The sequence below is a fragment of the Etheostoma cragini genome, chromosome 16 (genome assembly GCF_013103735.1).
Source record: "Etheostoma cragini isolate CJK2018 chromosome 16, CSU_Ecrag_1.0, whole genome shotgun sequence".
Lineage (NCBI taxonomy): Eukaryota > Metazoa > Chordata > Actinopteri > Perciformes > Percidae > Etheostoma > Etheostoma cragini.
Window position 1 is genome coordinate 4492122 of NC_048422.1, and position 15000 is coordinate 4507121.

At 39.6% G+C, this 15000-nt stretch overlaps 1 protein-coding gene and 2 long non-coding RNA genes across 3 annotated transcripts in view; 1 reads left to right on the forward strand and 2 right to left on the reverse strand.

Annotated features, from left to right (window-relative positions):
- The window catches only part of LOC117958870, a 20880-nt gene extending 6929 nt beyond the window's left edge, over positions 1 to 13951 (forward strand). Inside the window, exon 3 of the long non-coding RNA XR_004659810.1 lies at positions 13853 to 13951. This is a non-coding gene — a long non-coding RNA (uncharacterized LOC117958870). The remainder of the gene's footprint in view (positions 1 to 13852) is intronic.
- On the reverse strand, positions 6120 to 7465 carry LOC117958868. Its single transcript, XR_004659808.1, has 2 exons — positions 7426 to 7465; positions 6120 to 7259 (listed from the first exon to the last, which is right to left on the reverse strand). It is a non-coding gene; the product is annotated as an uncharacterized LOC117958868 (long non-coding RNA).
- Positions 9791 to 15000, reverse strand: part of scai (suppressor of cancer cell invasion) — a 76366-nt gene continuing 71156 nt past the window's right edge. The window contains exon 17 of the mRNA XM_034895516.1: positions 9791 to 10678. Within this exon, the coding sequence (XP_034751407.1) occupies positions 10532 to 10678 (147 nt within the window). The 3' untranslated portion in view covers positions 9791 to 10531. The remainder of the gene's footprint in view (positions 10679 to 15000) is intronic.

A 15000-nucleotide genomic window follows, 5' to 3' on the forward strand; every position in this document is an offset into this window, starting at 1 on the left:
CTCGCGAACAAGACCCCAAGGTACTTAAACTCCTTCACTTGGGGTAAGGACTCACCCCCTACCCGAAGAAAGCACTCCGTCGGTGTCCTGCTGAGAACCATGGCCTCAGATTTTGAGGTGCTGATCCTCATCCCAGCCGCTTCACACTCGGCTGCGAACCGATCCAGTGAGTGCTGAAGGTCATAGGCCGATGATGCCATCAGGACCACATCATCTGCAAAAAGCAGCGATGTGATCCTGAGCCCAACAAACTGCAACCCCTCCCCGCCCCGACTACGCCTCGATATCCTGTCCATAAATATTGTAAACAGGATTGGTGACGAAGCGCAGCCCTGGCGGAGGCCAACCCTCACCTGGAACGAATCTGACTTACTGCCGAGAACCCGGACACAGCTCTCGCTTTGGTCATACAGAGATTGGATGGCCCTGAGAAGGGACCCCCTCACCCCATACTCCCGCAGCACCTCCTACAGTTTCTCCCGGGGGACCCGGTCATACGCCTTCTCCAGATCCACAAAACACATGTAGACTGGTTGGGCATACTCCCAGGCTCCCTCCAGGATCCTTGCGAGAGTAAAGATCTGATCCGTTGTTCCACGACCAGGACGGAATCCGCATTGTTCCTCTTCAATCCGAGGTTCGACTATCGGCCGAACCCTCCTCTCCAATGACAACTGTAATAATTGTGGTCTGCAGCTCAGAGAGCGACGGTTCTTTTTCAGCTTGGATGTGTTTTCTCTCTTGAAGTGACATTAGTGTTACCTCTTGTCTTCTTAGGTTGGTGTTTCACAGGTTTAGCGGGAGAGGAATTGCAATCTTCCCCATGTCCCGCCTGCCAAGCATACGAGTGAATTTCGCTTATGTTTTGTTTGTCTTTATTAATTACAACCTCCATATCTTCCAGTCGCGGGAGTTCATCTTTCTCCAAGTTATCTATCGCTAGCATGTGTTAACGTTAGCTTTAGCTTACCGCTAGAAACCGATAGCTCCACCTCTCGTAGTTTCAGATTCAGATTTCAGAAATCACATCAATAGTGTGCGCAGTAATTCCCACATTATTTGCTAGCCTCCATTATTTGCTAACCTCCACAAACCAATGGGTGACGTCACACATCCTCTGTCCAGTAATATTAACGGTCTATGATCGCACCACAGTGTTTTTGTCACTTCCTGTTCAGCCTGAAGGCTGCTGGAATCGGCTGGAAACTGTCTGACTTTACCACAGCTTTTTGTCACCGCCCCCTCCTGCTGCCGCCTACTCTCGTCTACTTTACAGGCGAGGCGCAGTTCATCCCAAACGTTCCTACTGTCTATGGAAAGACTACACTGCAATGTCACATGGATGACGTCTCGCTGAAGCTACGTATCGTACCGGGGATGTAGCAATAGGCTTGTACGAAATGAACTGCGTCTCGCCTGTAAAGTAGACGAGAGCAGGAGGCAGCAGCAGGGGGCGCTGACAAAAAGCTGCGGTAAAGTCGGACAGTTTCCAGCCGATTTCAGCCGCCTTTAGGCTGGACAGGAAGTGATTCCAGCCGCCTTCCGGCTGAACAAGAAGTGACAAAAACACGGTTGTCCAATTCCGATTTAATAAAATATAATCAGACCCAAAATTGACCCAGACTCAAAGAGGTGGCCGATTGGCTCACAGTAGCTTGCACACAGCCCACTGCATACAAATAGCATGTCATGTTAGCCCAGAGGCCAGCCAAAAAGTTTATTATGCCGCTATTCTTACATTCTGACACTTGAGAAATTAAAATACACAATATGCTTACTCCATGCTGCACTCAGCAATTCATCTCGGGCACGTCTCTCATAACTGGCAATGAAAACAGCAGTGGCATTTAACTACTGCAGTAGTGAACTACTGCCTTTGAGCCAATAATTCTATAGTGAGATTAAATAGCAATAATTACAAGTGGAATGGCATAATGCTAACTCAGATTGGACAGATCTAGCTAGCTGTCTGTATTTACCGTGCATAGTCCTCAGAAATTGGCCGCAGTTTAAAATCCCAACACAGAGAATGCAGAAGAGAACATACAACCTGCCAAAAAGAGGTGCATCCATGCATGTGCTTTTTTTTTTTGACCTGGCCACAGCATACAGTTTTTTGACCATAATCATGGCAAAAACAGGTAGCCTAACTTATTGTAAACAATAATAAACCTACCTGTGTGATTCATTTTCTAGCCTACTGGATGCAAGAAATGTTATTTGTAAGCAAAAAATGAAATATGACAAATAGCAAAGTAAACATTTGGACGTTGTTTGTGCATTACAAAGCTAATTCCAACGGCACCCTTCAATTAATTTTGGCATTGCACACTTATAGTTACTTATTGGAAAGCCACCACTGTCTGTAGCTAATACAACCCCACTATTATTCTTTACAAATGCTTAATGTATCAAAGATCAAAATAAAGCTTTGCAAGATTTTATAAATACATGCATAAAAAACAGCTACAACAGAGTACTAGTTAAAAAACTAGTTAGCAGTCAAAACTACAAAAGATACTGCTTAAATAGATCGCATTTTTACAGTTTTTTGTAAGTATTTTTTTCCTAAAACTGCATTTAAAGGCACCAACTGATCCTTGCTCTTTGCTTCCACCTTAGGAAAATTAAGTTTCTTTAGTTATAGGTCTGGTAAATTTTGTTTTCACAAGTTGATGATGCAATTACAATATCGATAATAAAGCTAGTATTGTATTGTCATTTTGTAGTTTGATTGCTACATTTTTACCTTGTCTTGACAGACCAATGATAACAAAGCAGCGCAGTTTCATTATTTCCAGTCCCACAATAAAGACACTCTTTGATCCTTTTATGAAGCCAAATTTTCCTTTTCTTTATTGGCTTCTTTGGCAACATAATAAAATTAAAATAAATCATCTATACAATAATTTATCTCAATTATTGTGAAGATGGGAAAGCAAGAGTACACCAGTATTTGGCACTCTATTCTAAACAAAAATGAAGCTTACAGAGAAAGTTATCTGTGTGGTTTAAAAAAAACAACAACATTTGACAGTATAACACTGACTGAAAAATCACAACAAGCAAGTCACACATGTTGCTATAAAGGAAGGCTGCACTCATCTTTTGGAAATTTTTTTTAGTATAAAAAGGTAGAAATGATGTGTCTGGGGTAAAAAACAGAATTGATTGGCAGTTATTTGTGTTTTGTTACCAAGAAGCGTCAACATGCTTTTCCATGGATGTGGATTAATTATATGGAGCTGTGGCTGTTGTGCTTGTGTGTCCATGTCAAAAGCAAGGGATTTTATGTGCTCTTTTAGATTCTAATACTGATTATGCTTGATGAGCACTGATTATTCACACCAGATCATACTCCTAAGACTAGCCTTCAAACCCTTGTTTGTGTTGCTCTCGGTTTGAATGTTCGACAAAAGTGCACAGCTTTAGAAAAAGAAAACATTGATTCTGTCGGACTACAACACAAATCTGGTGTTTACTGATGTTTTATGTAGCTAAGACATTTTCTGCTGGGAAACTTCATTGTAGCTTTTTGAAACAACTAGAAAGTACTCACATCTATGTTTGTCTAAGTTTGAACAGTTATGGATGGGAATAGGTAAAAGGCAACAAACCCCAACATGGGTTCAGGAATAAAAAAGTAGGTATATTTTGATACCCCAAATTCTCAAAAAAAAAAAAAATAGACTCACTAGAATAGCTTTGAACACTCAGCAGCTTGTAAACAATTCTATTATAGGTAAAACTAATGGTAGCAGAGGAGAGAAGAAAGCCTTACGTTTTTTGAGTGGGGTTTTAGCTTGGGTTTGTCACAGTGTCCACCTCACATAAGGCTTTATAATCCCCACATGAGCATAGTATGAACCCTGCATATCTTTGACGATCAGCCTCCAATTCTAACATCTGATATTCACACCAAATGCACAAAAAGTTTTCACAGATTTATCTTTAAAAAAAAAATAAATTTTTTTTTTGGGGGGGGGGGGGTTCCCTTTATTAGTGAATAGTGACAGCAGATTGACATGAAAGGGGGAGAGAGACGGAGGACGACACGCAGCAAAGGGCCACAGGTTGGACCCAAACCCGGGCCGCCGCAGGTCCCAGCCCACAGGGGGCGAACGCTCCCACGGGGTGAGCCAGAGATTTATCTTTTATTCACACGCAAGCAACCTTTTTTTTACAAATGTATCTAGTTTGCAGAAGTTAAAGCTGTGATATGTATTTTGCAAAAAAAAACAAAAAAAAACCCGTCTGACGGCCCTGAGAATAAGACCTCCTCGGGTTTCAGCCTCTGGTTGGCTGATGCTGCAATCTCAACAAGGAGACTGTTACAGAAAACATAAACTAACCATCGTTCGTACTAGGCTAACTCCAGCAGACCAGCTCACCACCCTGGAAAATACACTGAACAAAAGTATTACACAATTTCTTTTCTATACGTACTGTTTGTAGATGGATAACAAAGTGTCTTATTTTAAAGTTAAGCCTTGAATTAGCTGCAGCCCTGAGCTTTGAGCAGAACACTTACTGAAGGGACATGCACGCACATCTTTGCAGAACAGCTAATAGGAACGCTCTCTAGCTCAAAAATGACCTGTGACTGGCCAGAGTCTTCTGTTACGGCTAGATTATCTAAAGCCTGAAAACAGAGCCAAGGAGAAGGTGCAGAAGTCTAGTTTTCTTCTATACCACAAATAAACTACCAACCTCAGCTCTAACGTCTTGTTCAAACAATTCAGTATCCAATCATCTTGTTCATAGAAGTTATTTGGCTAAAAAGTTATTGTTCAGTTAACAAATTGATTTCTGGCTCATACAAGTTATCTTGTGTGTACATATCTTAGGGTCCTAAATAATTTGTTCACACAACTTCTTATTTACACAAATTAATACCTCCTTATATCTTATTTGCACTGATGAACATATTGTTTGCTGGCTAAACGTTAATACACTTGTTTTCTGGTTATCAACAAGTTATTTTGCGCACATAAGATTTCTTGCTAAAATGAAATGTTAAAAAGAATATATTAGCTTCCAGGTCTCATAACGCATGTAACAATCTATTCCGATACACCCATCAAATCATCTGAAGCAAATGTACAGAATCAATTTATGCTATTGCACCACACTACATATGCTGCTGGGTAGCTTGTCGAATTGAGAACATGGAATAAAAAACAAATATTCACACACAATGCACAATCCTGTTTTTAAGGAGTGTTAGCTTAGTTACAAGCATTTTTTTTTTCAGTGCTTATGATCCTATTGGTGCTAGATAACAAATTTACTAGTTTGTTTATGGTTCGGTTTTGAATATTAAGCACAGAAGACATCACTACAGCAAACAAAAGCTAAAAGTTATCTTGTTTATTTGTTAAGAGGTCCACGCAGACTTAGTGAGACTTAGCTTATTCACCATATCCCCCAGAGTTAGAGAAGTTAATACATACTCTTCTCATCTCCATGCGCGTCGTAAATCTGTCTGATGCATCCGCGCCAAAGCACTGCTACTTGGGCGGAGTGATTAGCACAACACGTGAAAAACACTGTTGTTGCTCTCTGCTACTCAACACGTGGCTTCTTTGGTGCTGTGAACAAATTATGCCACCCAAGTAGCAGTGCTTCGCCTTCTGTGGAGAATTGTTCTGTGTGTATACGGTTAGAAGATGGTTGTGTCTCATGTGACCATGTTATTTATAAATGCTGTGAGTATACAAATCACAACATGTAAATGGGAAAATGTCAGTGTTATTTTGTCACTTGTTGGGAGCAGTAGTTAGTTGGAGCCGGTTACCTCCAGGATCTGTGCTGATCTGGGCTAGGCAGAGTTACGACATGCATGGAGATGAAAAGGGTATGAATGAATTTATCTAATTCTGGCGGATATGATGAATAATCTAAAGTTTCAATAAGTCGGCGTGTTCCTTTAAATAATGCTTATTTCTTGCCATTAGTTCACATACTCGATATTTTCATGGATTTTGAGTTCAGGGAACACACCATACACATAAACATTTAAACATAATTTTTAGACTTAACGTACATACTTGTCAATTTACAGTATTTGACAGTTAAAAGTATTACATTTCTTCTGTCCTGATTGATGTCCTGATTCATTTTTGTTTTTAGAGCACCACTGACTATAAAGCACAAGGATTTCTAATTCTTCCACTCATGTAAATGTACATGTTATTGCTGCGTATTAAACACTTTGGAAATCAGCCAACACATTTGACATATTTAACAGCAGAGGCTGTTAAAAAGTGACTGCAGATGAAAAGTTCCTATTGGACAATATTTGAAATCACTCACTCACACAATTTTCACTCTTTGTTAAAAAAAAATTTAAAAAAAGAATGTCACCAGTGTAAAGGGCTGGCATAAAGAACACTCACATGGGAGAATTTTCCTTCTCTTTTTTTCCCTAAAGCACAACAACAAGATCATAACAACATTAAACTTCATTTCAAGTGCAAGCCTACAATATTTTCTCATCATAACTTTCAACACAAGGGAACATAGATATTGACATTATAATGAAAATAGAAGAAAACAGAAAGTATAATAGAAGTAGAAATGGCTCACTTTCCCAGACAAATGTAAAATGGAGAAAACAGTGGTAGTTTTCCTGTGCTTCTCTTTAAGTCCTTGGAAAGTCGGAATGTAACATATTTAAAAAAAATGGCCAAGAAACAAATTGGCCTTAAATTTCTCCTTAAATTCAAATTCACATTTCATTACACATTTCATAGACTTACTAAATACTTAACAATCACATTTGTGCCAAACCATTGCTTTAAATTATCTGTACACATACTCCTAACAATAACAATACATGTAATAAACACTAACTAATAGTGTTCTATCATTTCTGTCAACTCAAAAATCTTAATCCCAACCAGCCGTCTTGGCTACTTTCCTCCATCATTTGAACATTTTGGTCAAGAGACTTTAAGTAAGTTTCAGTATGGGCATCACTACAATGGCCTTTGCAATCTGTCCCCTGTTGGTGTCAGAAATAAATGATGCCTTCAGCTTGTTTCTACATTTGTGTGTGTTCAGATGTGGAACATTATTCCGACATAAAACTGTCCAAACTAAAATTAGAGGTCTACAATTTAGCTTTTAGCTATTCTAAGACTCTTTACATAAGTGGGGCTAAACCGTCAATTTTTAGAGGATAAGGCTAGTGTTATTATTTGTTGTTCCCAAAGCCTATTATAGCTTATTCCTCTGTGCCATAGAGCTTCAATGTCCTGCTGCCCCAAATACTCATTTGAGGTCCAGCTAATGCATTGTTGATTTGGGTAATAATAATTAATAAAAAACAACTGCCTTATTCTTTATGCTAAAGGGAATTTCATGGCAATCTGCCTAATAGATCAAGTTTCAAGGGGTTGACCAGAAAACTAGTATTCAGACAGCCACAGTATAGTTTGAAAAATTTGTACTGTATTATACTTATCTTGAACCAAATGTTTAGCTAGGTATCAACATCTTTAGGAATCTACTTTTCAGCAAATCAGCTGTGAGACAGCATAGGGGATTTCATTTTGGCACCAGTTAGATAGCAGACTACCAAACTACTACTTTTTCCTGCAGAACAAAACTCAAACAGAAATACTTCTTTGATTTACGGCCAAATAAATATCTTTAGATTTTTGGGGTGTTTTGGGAATTTTTAAAAGTTAAAGCGGAAATTGAGATGACTGGGAGAAAGAGGGATGAATAATGCAAAAGGTCCTGGGTCACATTAGAATCCAGGGTATCATGGGAAGTGTGCCTTTGACACTACTATGCAATTACACAGCATAACTGTACTTCAGTCACAAGAACAGGTGGGTGCCTGGTTTAAAGCGTAACTCTCGCCAAAATGTGACCTTGGTTCTTTTTATGAATGTACCAGAGTCAAACTTTCTTTTAAAAGCATAATTAGGACGGAAGCGCCACTTTTAAAATTGACCGTATAATCGTTTTTTGGTCAAAAAGCCTTTATGAATAGGAGTGCTAGTGACAATTCTATGACAGCATCAAAATCTATTTTTAAAACACTAAGAAGGCTAAACACAGCATGAAACTTTGCTCCAAGTATTACCAGGGACTCTACACATAAACGTCAGCATTGAGAACATTGTTTGTGTACACAGACTTAACTAAAAAGGAGTTTTTGAACAACTCACTTAGCTGTTGTGTCCGCTCGCAGCCATCTTTGCCAGTCAAAAAGAATCAATCTCTGAATGTGACTGAACGGACTTCATAGGAGTAATTCCTATATGAGGCTCCTTTTTCAACTACAAGGTAATAATGTTTTTCACTAATGAAAAAACAAATATGGGAATTTATATAAAACTAAACTTTAGGAGCTTTTCATCTTTACTCTCCTACATAGACTATTTTTGACTTGCTAGATGGACGACAAATGGAAAAACCAACAGCTACAGTGAGTTGTTAAAACGTTTTACAGTAAACTGTGTGTACACAAAGCATGCTCTCAATGCTTGCGTTAATGTGTCGAGCCCCTGGTGATGCTTCGAGAAAAGTCTCATGCTGTGTCAGCAAAAGACTGGCTTTCTGAAGCGTGAAGGATCAAGTAGCTGTAACATATACTTTAAACTGTGTGATGCGAAAGAGTTGATTGTGGTATATGATCTCAATGCTAGATGGGAGAAATTTCTACACATTGGAGCTTTAAAGTATTTGTATGTAGCTGAGTGGTAAAACATTTAAGTGTTTCTGTTCCAGAGAAATCAAAACAAGCATGATTGGTTGTCTATCAGTTAAACCTCTCTCAATGACAAGTCTCAAGTCGTTGTGGATGATTCACGGCGTTACTTCGAGTTTCAATTTTCTTTGGCTGAACCCATCAGGTTTAAACTGGGACTGCGCTGGTTGGGTTTTGGAGGGCACACAAAAAGGCCTTCTCTCACTGTATGTGTGAAGGGGGGGGGCGGGCTAATGGTTGGGTATCCTCAATAAGGAGGTGAACAAATGGCAGATGCACATGTAGTCTTGTTAATACTACACTGGGTGCCTGCATACACAGGCGTATTCTCACAGGTTTGTTGGTGTGTACGATGGTCTTTGTATACAACCCTCATAGGCATTTTAACTAAAGAGTCAAAAGGATCCTCATGGCCACACACATGCAATGGTCAGCCATGGTGGTTACTGCTTGCTCATCTCTCCACAGCTCCACCCTTGCTATCTCTCTTTTCACATCTGATTTTTTTTGAATTGCCAGTAACTGATGAAGACAGCAGCATCAGTGGCTTGAAGCAGTGGATCAACAGTAACAGTAAACCCCATGTAGTAGCAGACATGTCAGGAAAGTGACTGCATGAGGAAGATGAATGGTGTTGCCAATAATATTCCATTCAAGCAACTGGTGGGTAACATGATAAAAGCTGGCATCGCTTAGGTTACAGAGGTGTTTTGGTGTCATTTAAGTAATAAAATAATAAATAATTCATACCATGCTACCTTACTTCACCCACGCTTATCAAACTGCATATTTTTCTTATTTGTTGACACAACTACAAATGTACAGGCCCATGCGACACATGCACTGGCTCCATTTACTGCCCACTCCATGCCATTTTAAAACCTACAACCCTATTTATATCCTTGAAGTTGGAGGCCATTCTTTGTGGGTAAAACAACAAAATGGAATTTTTTTTTGCATTATGCATGTAAATACAACACAGTGACATGGAACAGCAATAATGATCACAAAACGCACAAGGCTGAAACAATCAACAATTAAAGGTATTAGATGGATGCTGGTTAATGCCACGAAGTAGTGTGATAAGTTTACTAACTTGGACCTACAAAACACAACGTGAACTCATGCACCTCACCCTGCTACAAGTTAAGCTGTTATACAGCAAGCACTGTTTGGCAAATACCAGTAACATTTTAGGTGAAATCCTTCAAATTCCAACCTCATGTGGGAATAATGTGCTAACATTATACTTGTTTTTAATTTGTACTGATGCAGTGAAGGGTTTTGTTAGTACTGCGTTCTCACCACCCTGCTTTGCCTTCATACAGATAGACAGTCATAGCTTGAAGCTGCCCAGGACTTTTTATTTCTCCATCCTTAAGGCTTACACAACCTTTCGTTCAATAAACAATGATAAATATATATATATTTTTTTTAAAAGACAAATTTCTATCATGAGGAATATAGTCTAAGGCTGCCGTTTTTAAACTTACATTTAAATGGGGAATGGTGAGTTTGTTTACCCCTATGTCCTACATGCTGCTTATATTTATGAGGCCAGCCGTTTAGACTCAAAATGGGGAATTCATACTGTATTCAACTCGGGCTTATCTATGTCAACATTTTAACATAGCCCTACATTTGCAACGTTAAAATGTAGAATGTCAGTACATGAAATTCTTTGTGCTGAATCAGTATTTCATTACCAGTAAAAAAAAATATATACAAAAGAATAATGACAATTGTGAGGGCTCCGGCAGTTAAGTCTGTATGTACACGTATGCCATTTTTCCCTGTGCAAAGATGTTAGTAGACTTCTAGTGGATCATCCCAAAATAGGCTCTGTACATCCAGCATGGTTGCCAGCTCCAAAATATGCTTCTGTAGAAGGCTGCTCTCCACTGTATCCTGTTTAGGGAGCTCAGGGTAGGACTCTGGGAAGCTCTGGGACTCCTGCAAGTACAAAATCAAACACTTCTGACTCAAATATTACTGTCAATATCACAACACACATGCTTTGAAGGAATAATTTTGACTGGCAGAAAGATTTTTCTGTCGTACTAGCTGCAATTAATTGTTTAGTGTTTCACTGTAGACAGAGGTCTTCACTAAATGGACCTTGGAAACACGTCCAACTAAGCCGGTTATATTTGTAAAATCACCTTTTTCTCTCTATTTTTGCAATCTATACAAACTAAAACATTGATTTTTCTTGCTCAAAAACTGAGCTTTTCTAAACCTTTACCAGCTTTCAAAAGCTTTACCAGGATGCATAAATCTCAAAACGGATTGTGGTGATGTTCTGATCAACATACAGTGGTGTGAAAAAGTGTTTGCCCCCTTCCCTCATTTCCTGTTCCTTTGCATGTTTGTCACACTTAAGTGTTTCGGAACATCAAACCAATTTAAACAATAGTCAAGGACAACACAAGTAAACACAAAATGCAATTTGTAAATGAAGGTGTTTATTATTAAAGGTGAAAAAAAATCCAAACCATCATGGCGCTGTGTGAAAAAGTGATTGCCCCCTAAACCTAATAACTGGTTGGGCCACCCTTAGCAGCAACAACTGCAACCAAGCGTTTGCGATAACGTGAAAGGAGGCTTTTACAGCGTCCTGGAGGAATTTTGTCCCACTCATCTTTGCAGAATTGTCCTAATTCAGTTACAACAGATGGTTTTCGAGCATGAACGGCCTTTTTAAGGTCATACCACAACATCTCAATAGGATTCAGGTCACGACTTTGGCTAGGCCACTCCAAAGTCTTTATTTTGTTTTTCTTCAGCCATTCGGTGGTGGACTTGTTAGTGTGTTTAGGATCATTGTCCTGCTGCAGAACCCAAGTTCGTTTCAGCTTGAGTACACAAACAGATGGTCGGACATTCTCCTTTAGGATCTCTTGGTAGACAGCAGAATTCATAGTTCCTTTTATCATGGCAAGTCTTCCAGGTCCTGAAGCAGCAAAACATGAACCATCGCACTACCACCACCATATTTTACTGTTGGTATAATGTTCTTTTTATGAAATGCAGTGTTCCTTCTACGCCAGATATACTTGGACACACACCTTCCAAAGAGTTCCACTTTTGACTCATCGGTCCACAGAATGTTGTCCCAAAAGTCTTGGGGATCATCAGGATGTGTTGTGGAGAAATTGAGACAAGCTTTGATGTTTTTTGCTCAGCAGTGGTTTTCTCCTTGGAACTCTGCCATGCAGGCAATTTTTGCCCAGTCTTTTCCTGATGGTGGAGGCATGAACGCTGATCTTAACTGAGGCAAGTGAGGCCTGCAGTTCTTTGGACGTTGTTGTGGGGTCTTTTGTGACCTCTTGGATGAGTCGTCGCTGCGCTCTTGGGGTAATTATGGGCGGCCGGCCACTCCTTGGAAGGTTCACCACTGTTCCATGTCTTCGCCATTTGTGGATAATGGCTCTCACTGTGGTTCGCTGGATTCCCAAAGCTTTGGAAATGGCTTTATAACCCTTTCCAGACTGATAGATCTCAATTACTTTCTTTCTCAATTGTTTCTGAATTTCTTTGGCGCTCGGCATGATGTGTAGCTTTTAAGGATCTTCTGGTGGACCTTACTGTGTCAAGCAGCTCCTATTTAAGTGATGCCTTGATTGTTAACAGGTGTGGCAATAATCAGGCCTGGGTGTGGCTAGAGAAATTGAACTCAGGTGTGGACAACCACAGTTATAGTATGTTTTAACAAGGGGGGCAATCACTTTTTCACACAGGGCCATGATGGTTTGGATTTTTTTTCACCTTTTATAATAAACACCTTCATTTACAAATTGCATTTTGTGTTTACTTGTGTTGTCCTTGACTATTGTTTAAATTGGTTTGATGTTCCGAAACACTTAAGTGTGACAAACATGCAAAGGAACAGGAAATGAGGAAGGGGGCAAACACTTTTTCACACCACTGTAAATCCAGGTTAAAAACAGCTCTGCTATCTGGCTATATTGTTATGAACAAATACGGAGAAAAATACCCTCACTGAAGAGCTTACTTCAATGTTTTGCAAATTTTCCGTAAGAGAAATACAGATATGTTAACAAATATAACTAGCTTAATTTGGATGTACATCGAGCAGAATACAGTTCCTTAAATGACACTATACATTTATGCCAACGCAGTAACACATGTGTCTTGGTTGCAATGAGTACAAACAAATCTTTATCACTATAGTAAGAAGAGAAAAGTGTTGAAAATCCAATGGCCTATGGGGGTTTGAACAATATTAACCTAATATCTGCATTTTTTAGTAATATCTATCACATAATAGTTATCCAATTTCATGGAAACTAAGGGTGTTTGCTTTTGTATCTGTTATTCATCGGCCTCCTAAAATCAGCTGTGTAGCTGATGGTGAAAAAACTTTGACAAACATTGACGGCCATATCCTCTAAAATACAAACTCCATGGCTCTTTTAAAAATACCACAGGCATAATCAACTGTTTTCTCTGCTTCTCTCTCTGGTTTCGCTTACTTTTTAGTTTCGGTACTTTCGGTTTGTTTATTATTAATTCTTTTACATCTTTTATTCTCTGTTCATTCCATGTTTGTGTGCACCATTGCATACATCTACACACTTGCATGCACAGGCACATATACTCATAACTATGACATCACCTGCTGGTAAACACACACACCTCCATTCCTTATCATTCTCAGCTCCTTCTTCTCCACCTTACGTCTTGATACAAACTTCCCCTTCTATTATGAGTCATACTACAAACCATCTTCCTAAACTAAAAGCAGATGTGTTTGCTGCAAGAGCTTTAATTTAATCATATTTAAAACTACATAACCTCAAACTCTTACAATTCATTAAGTATTTTCAGCAACTTACCCCAGTAAACAAACGTCTCTGTATTTTACTTAAAGGTCCAATGGCATGAAAATTTCACTTTATGAGATTTTGTAAAATTAATATGCATTCCCCCTGTCTGCCTATGGTCCCCCAGTGGCTTGAAATGGCGATTGGTGTACACCGAGCCCGGGTATCCTGCTCTGCCTCTGAGAAAATGAAAGCTCCCTTGGGCCAATCTGGAATCGATCTTGTTGTGATTTTGCTCCTCATGAGGTCATAAGGAGCAAGGTTACCCCCCTTTCTGGAGGCTATCCTATAAGCCTCGGTATGGATGGCATGGTGCTCTCAACGCGTAGCAAAACAGATCTTAAGTCCAAGCATTGATTGTCTTCGGGTGGTGTTCCCGTTTATTTGTCCGTCCAGAGAATTTGGCTCGCCCATAAGAGAAAGACATCATGGCTTTCAAGCGAGCAAAGTGGCAGTTGGTCAAGGTCGCACCCCAACCTCCACCTTGCCCCCACCCTCCACCTTGCCCCCCCTTCTCCTCCTAAACAGCTAGAGACTCAGAAATAGCACGTCCTAAGGAACACTCATTGTGGGACTGGCTCTAGTGGCTGTAATTCTGCACCAAGGCTGAATTTTGGAAAAGAGACTTTAGATACAGTATTAGGGGACCACTAAGGCCTACATAAAAACATCCAAAAGAAGCATGTTATCGGACCTTTAACACAAAAATCCCTCAAAGTCACCACTCCACAAATGCTGACTGAAGTTCGCTATTTTATAACTACTGTACTCCAAAAAAAAAAAATCACAATTTCCAACATATCCCAACGGCAACGATCCATCTTTCTCCAACACATTTTTAAGCAGAATGTTCATAGTTACGTATTGTAACTTGAGATACTATGAGCATAGGCAAAGCCCTTGCTATGGGGTATCTCTCTCGCATGTGCCATCGTGGGAGTGACAGCGTGCATAAGTCATTCACTCTCTTAGCCAACGTCAAAGCTGGGAGTAGCGCTGTGGTCCGGGACAACATTCTGAGAGAGATCTGTGCCATATAAACAGTCATTGTTTTAATTTTAGTTTTATGGTGTTTTATTATTGCTTGTAAATTGTATCATACTCTGGAAACTGTTTTTAACTCCCTATTAATTGTAGCACTTTGAGATTTCTTTTTGAAATGTAAAGGGCATTATAAATAAAATGTATTATTATACTTAGAAGGGGAACCCCGTGAGACTGGAGCACTGGGATTAAATCCCATTTAGGTGCTAGAGAAAGCACAACAGGTTTCTGTCTGACATTCTTCAACAAATGCTTCACCAAAGGATGCGCAAAAAACCCTCTCCGTAGCCTTTGTGGCAGGACAAAATGACCGCAACATACCCTTTTAAGATCTGTGTATTCACAAAGGCTACAGCATACTGGCTTACACAGTGGGCTCTGCTG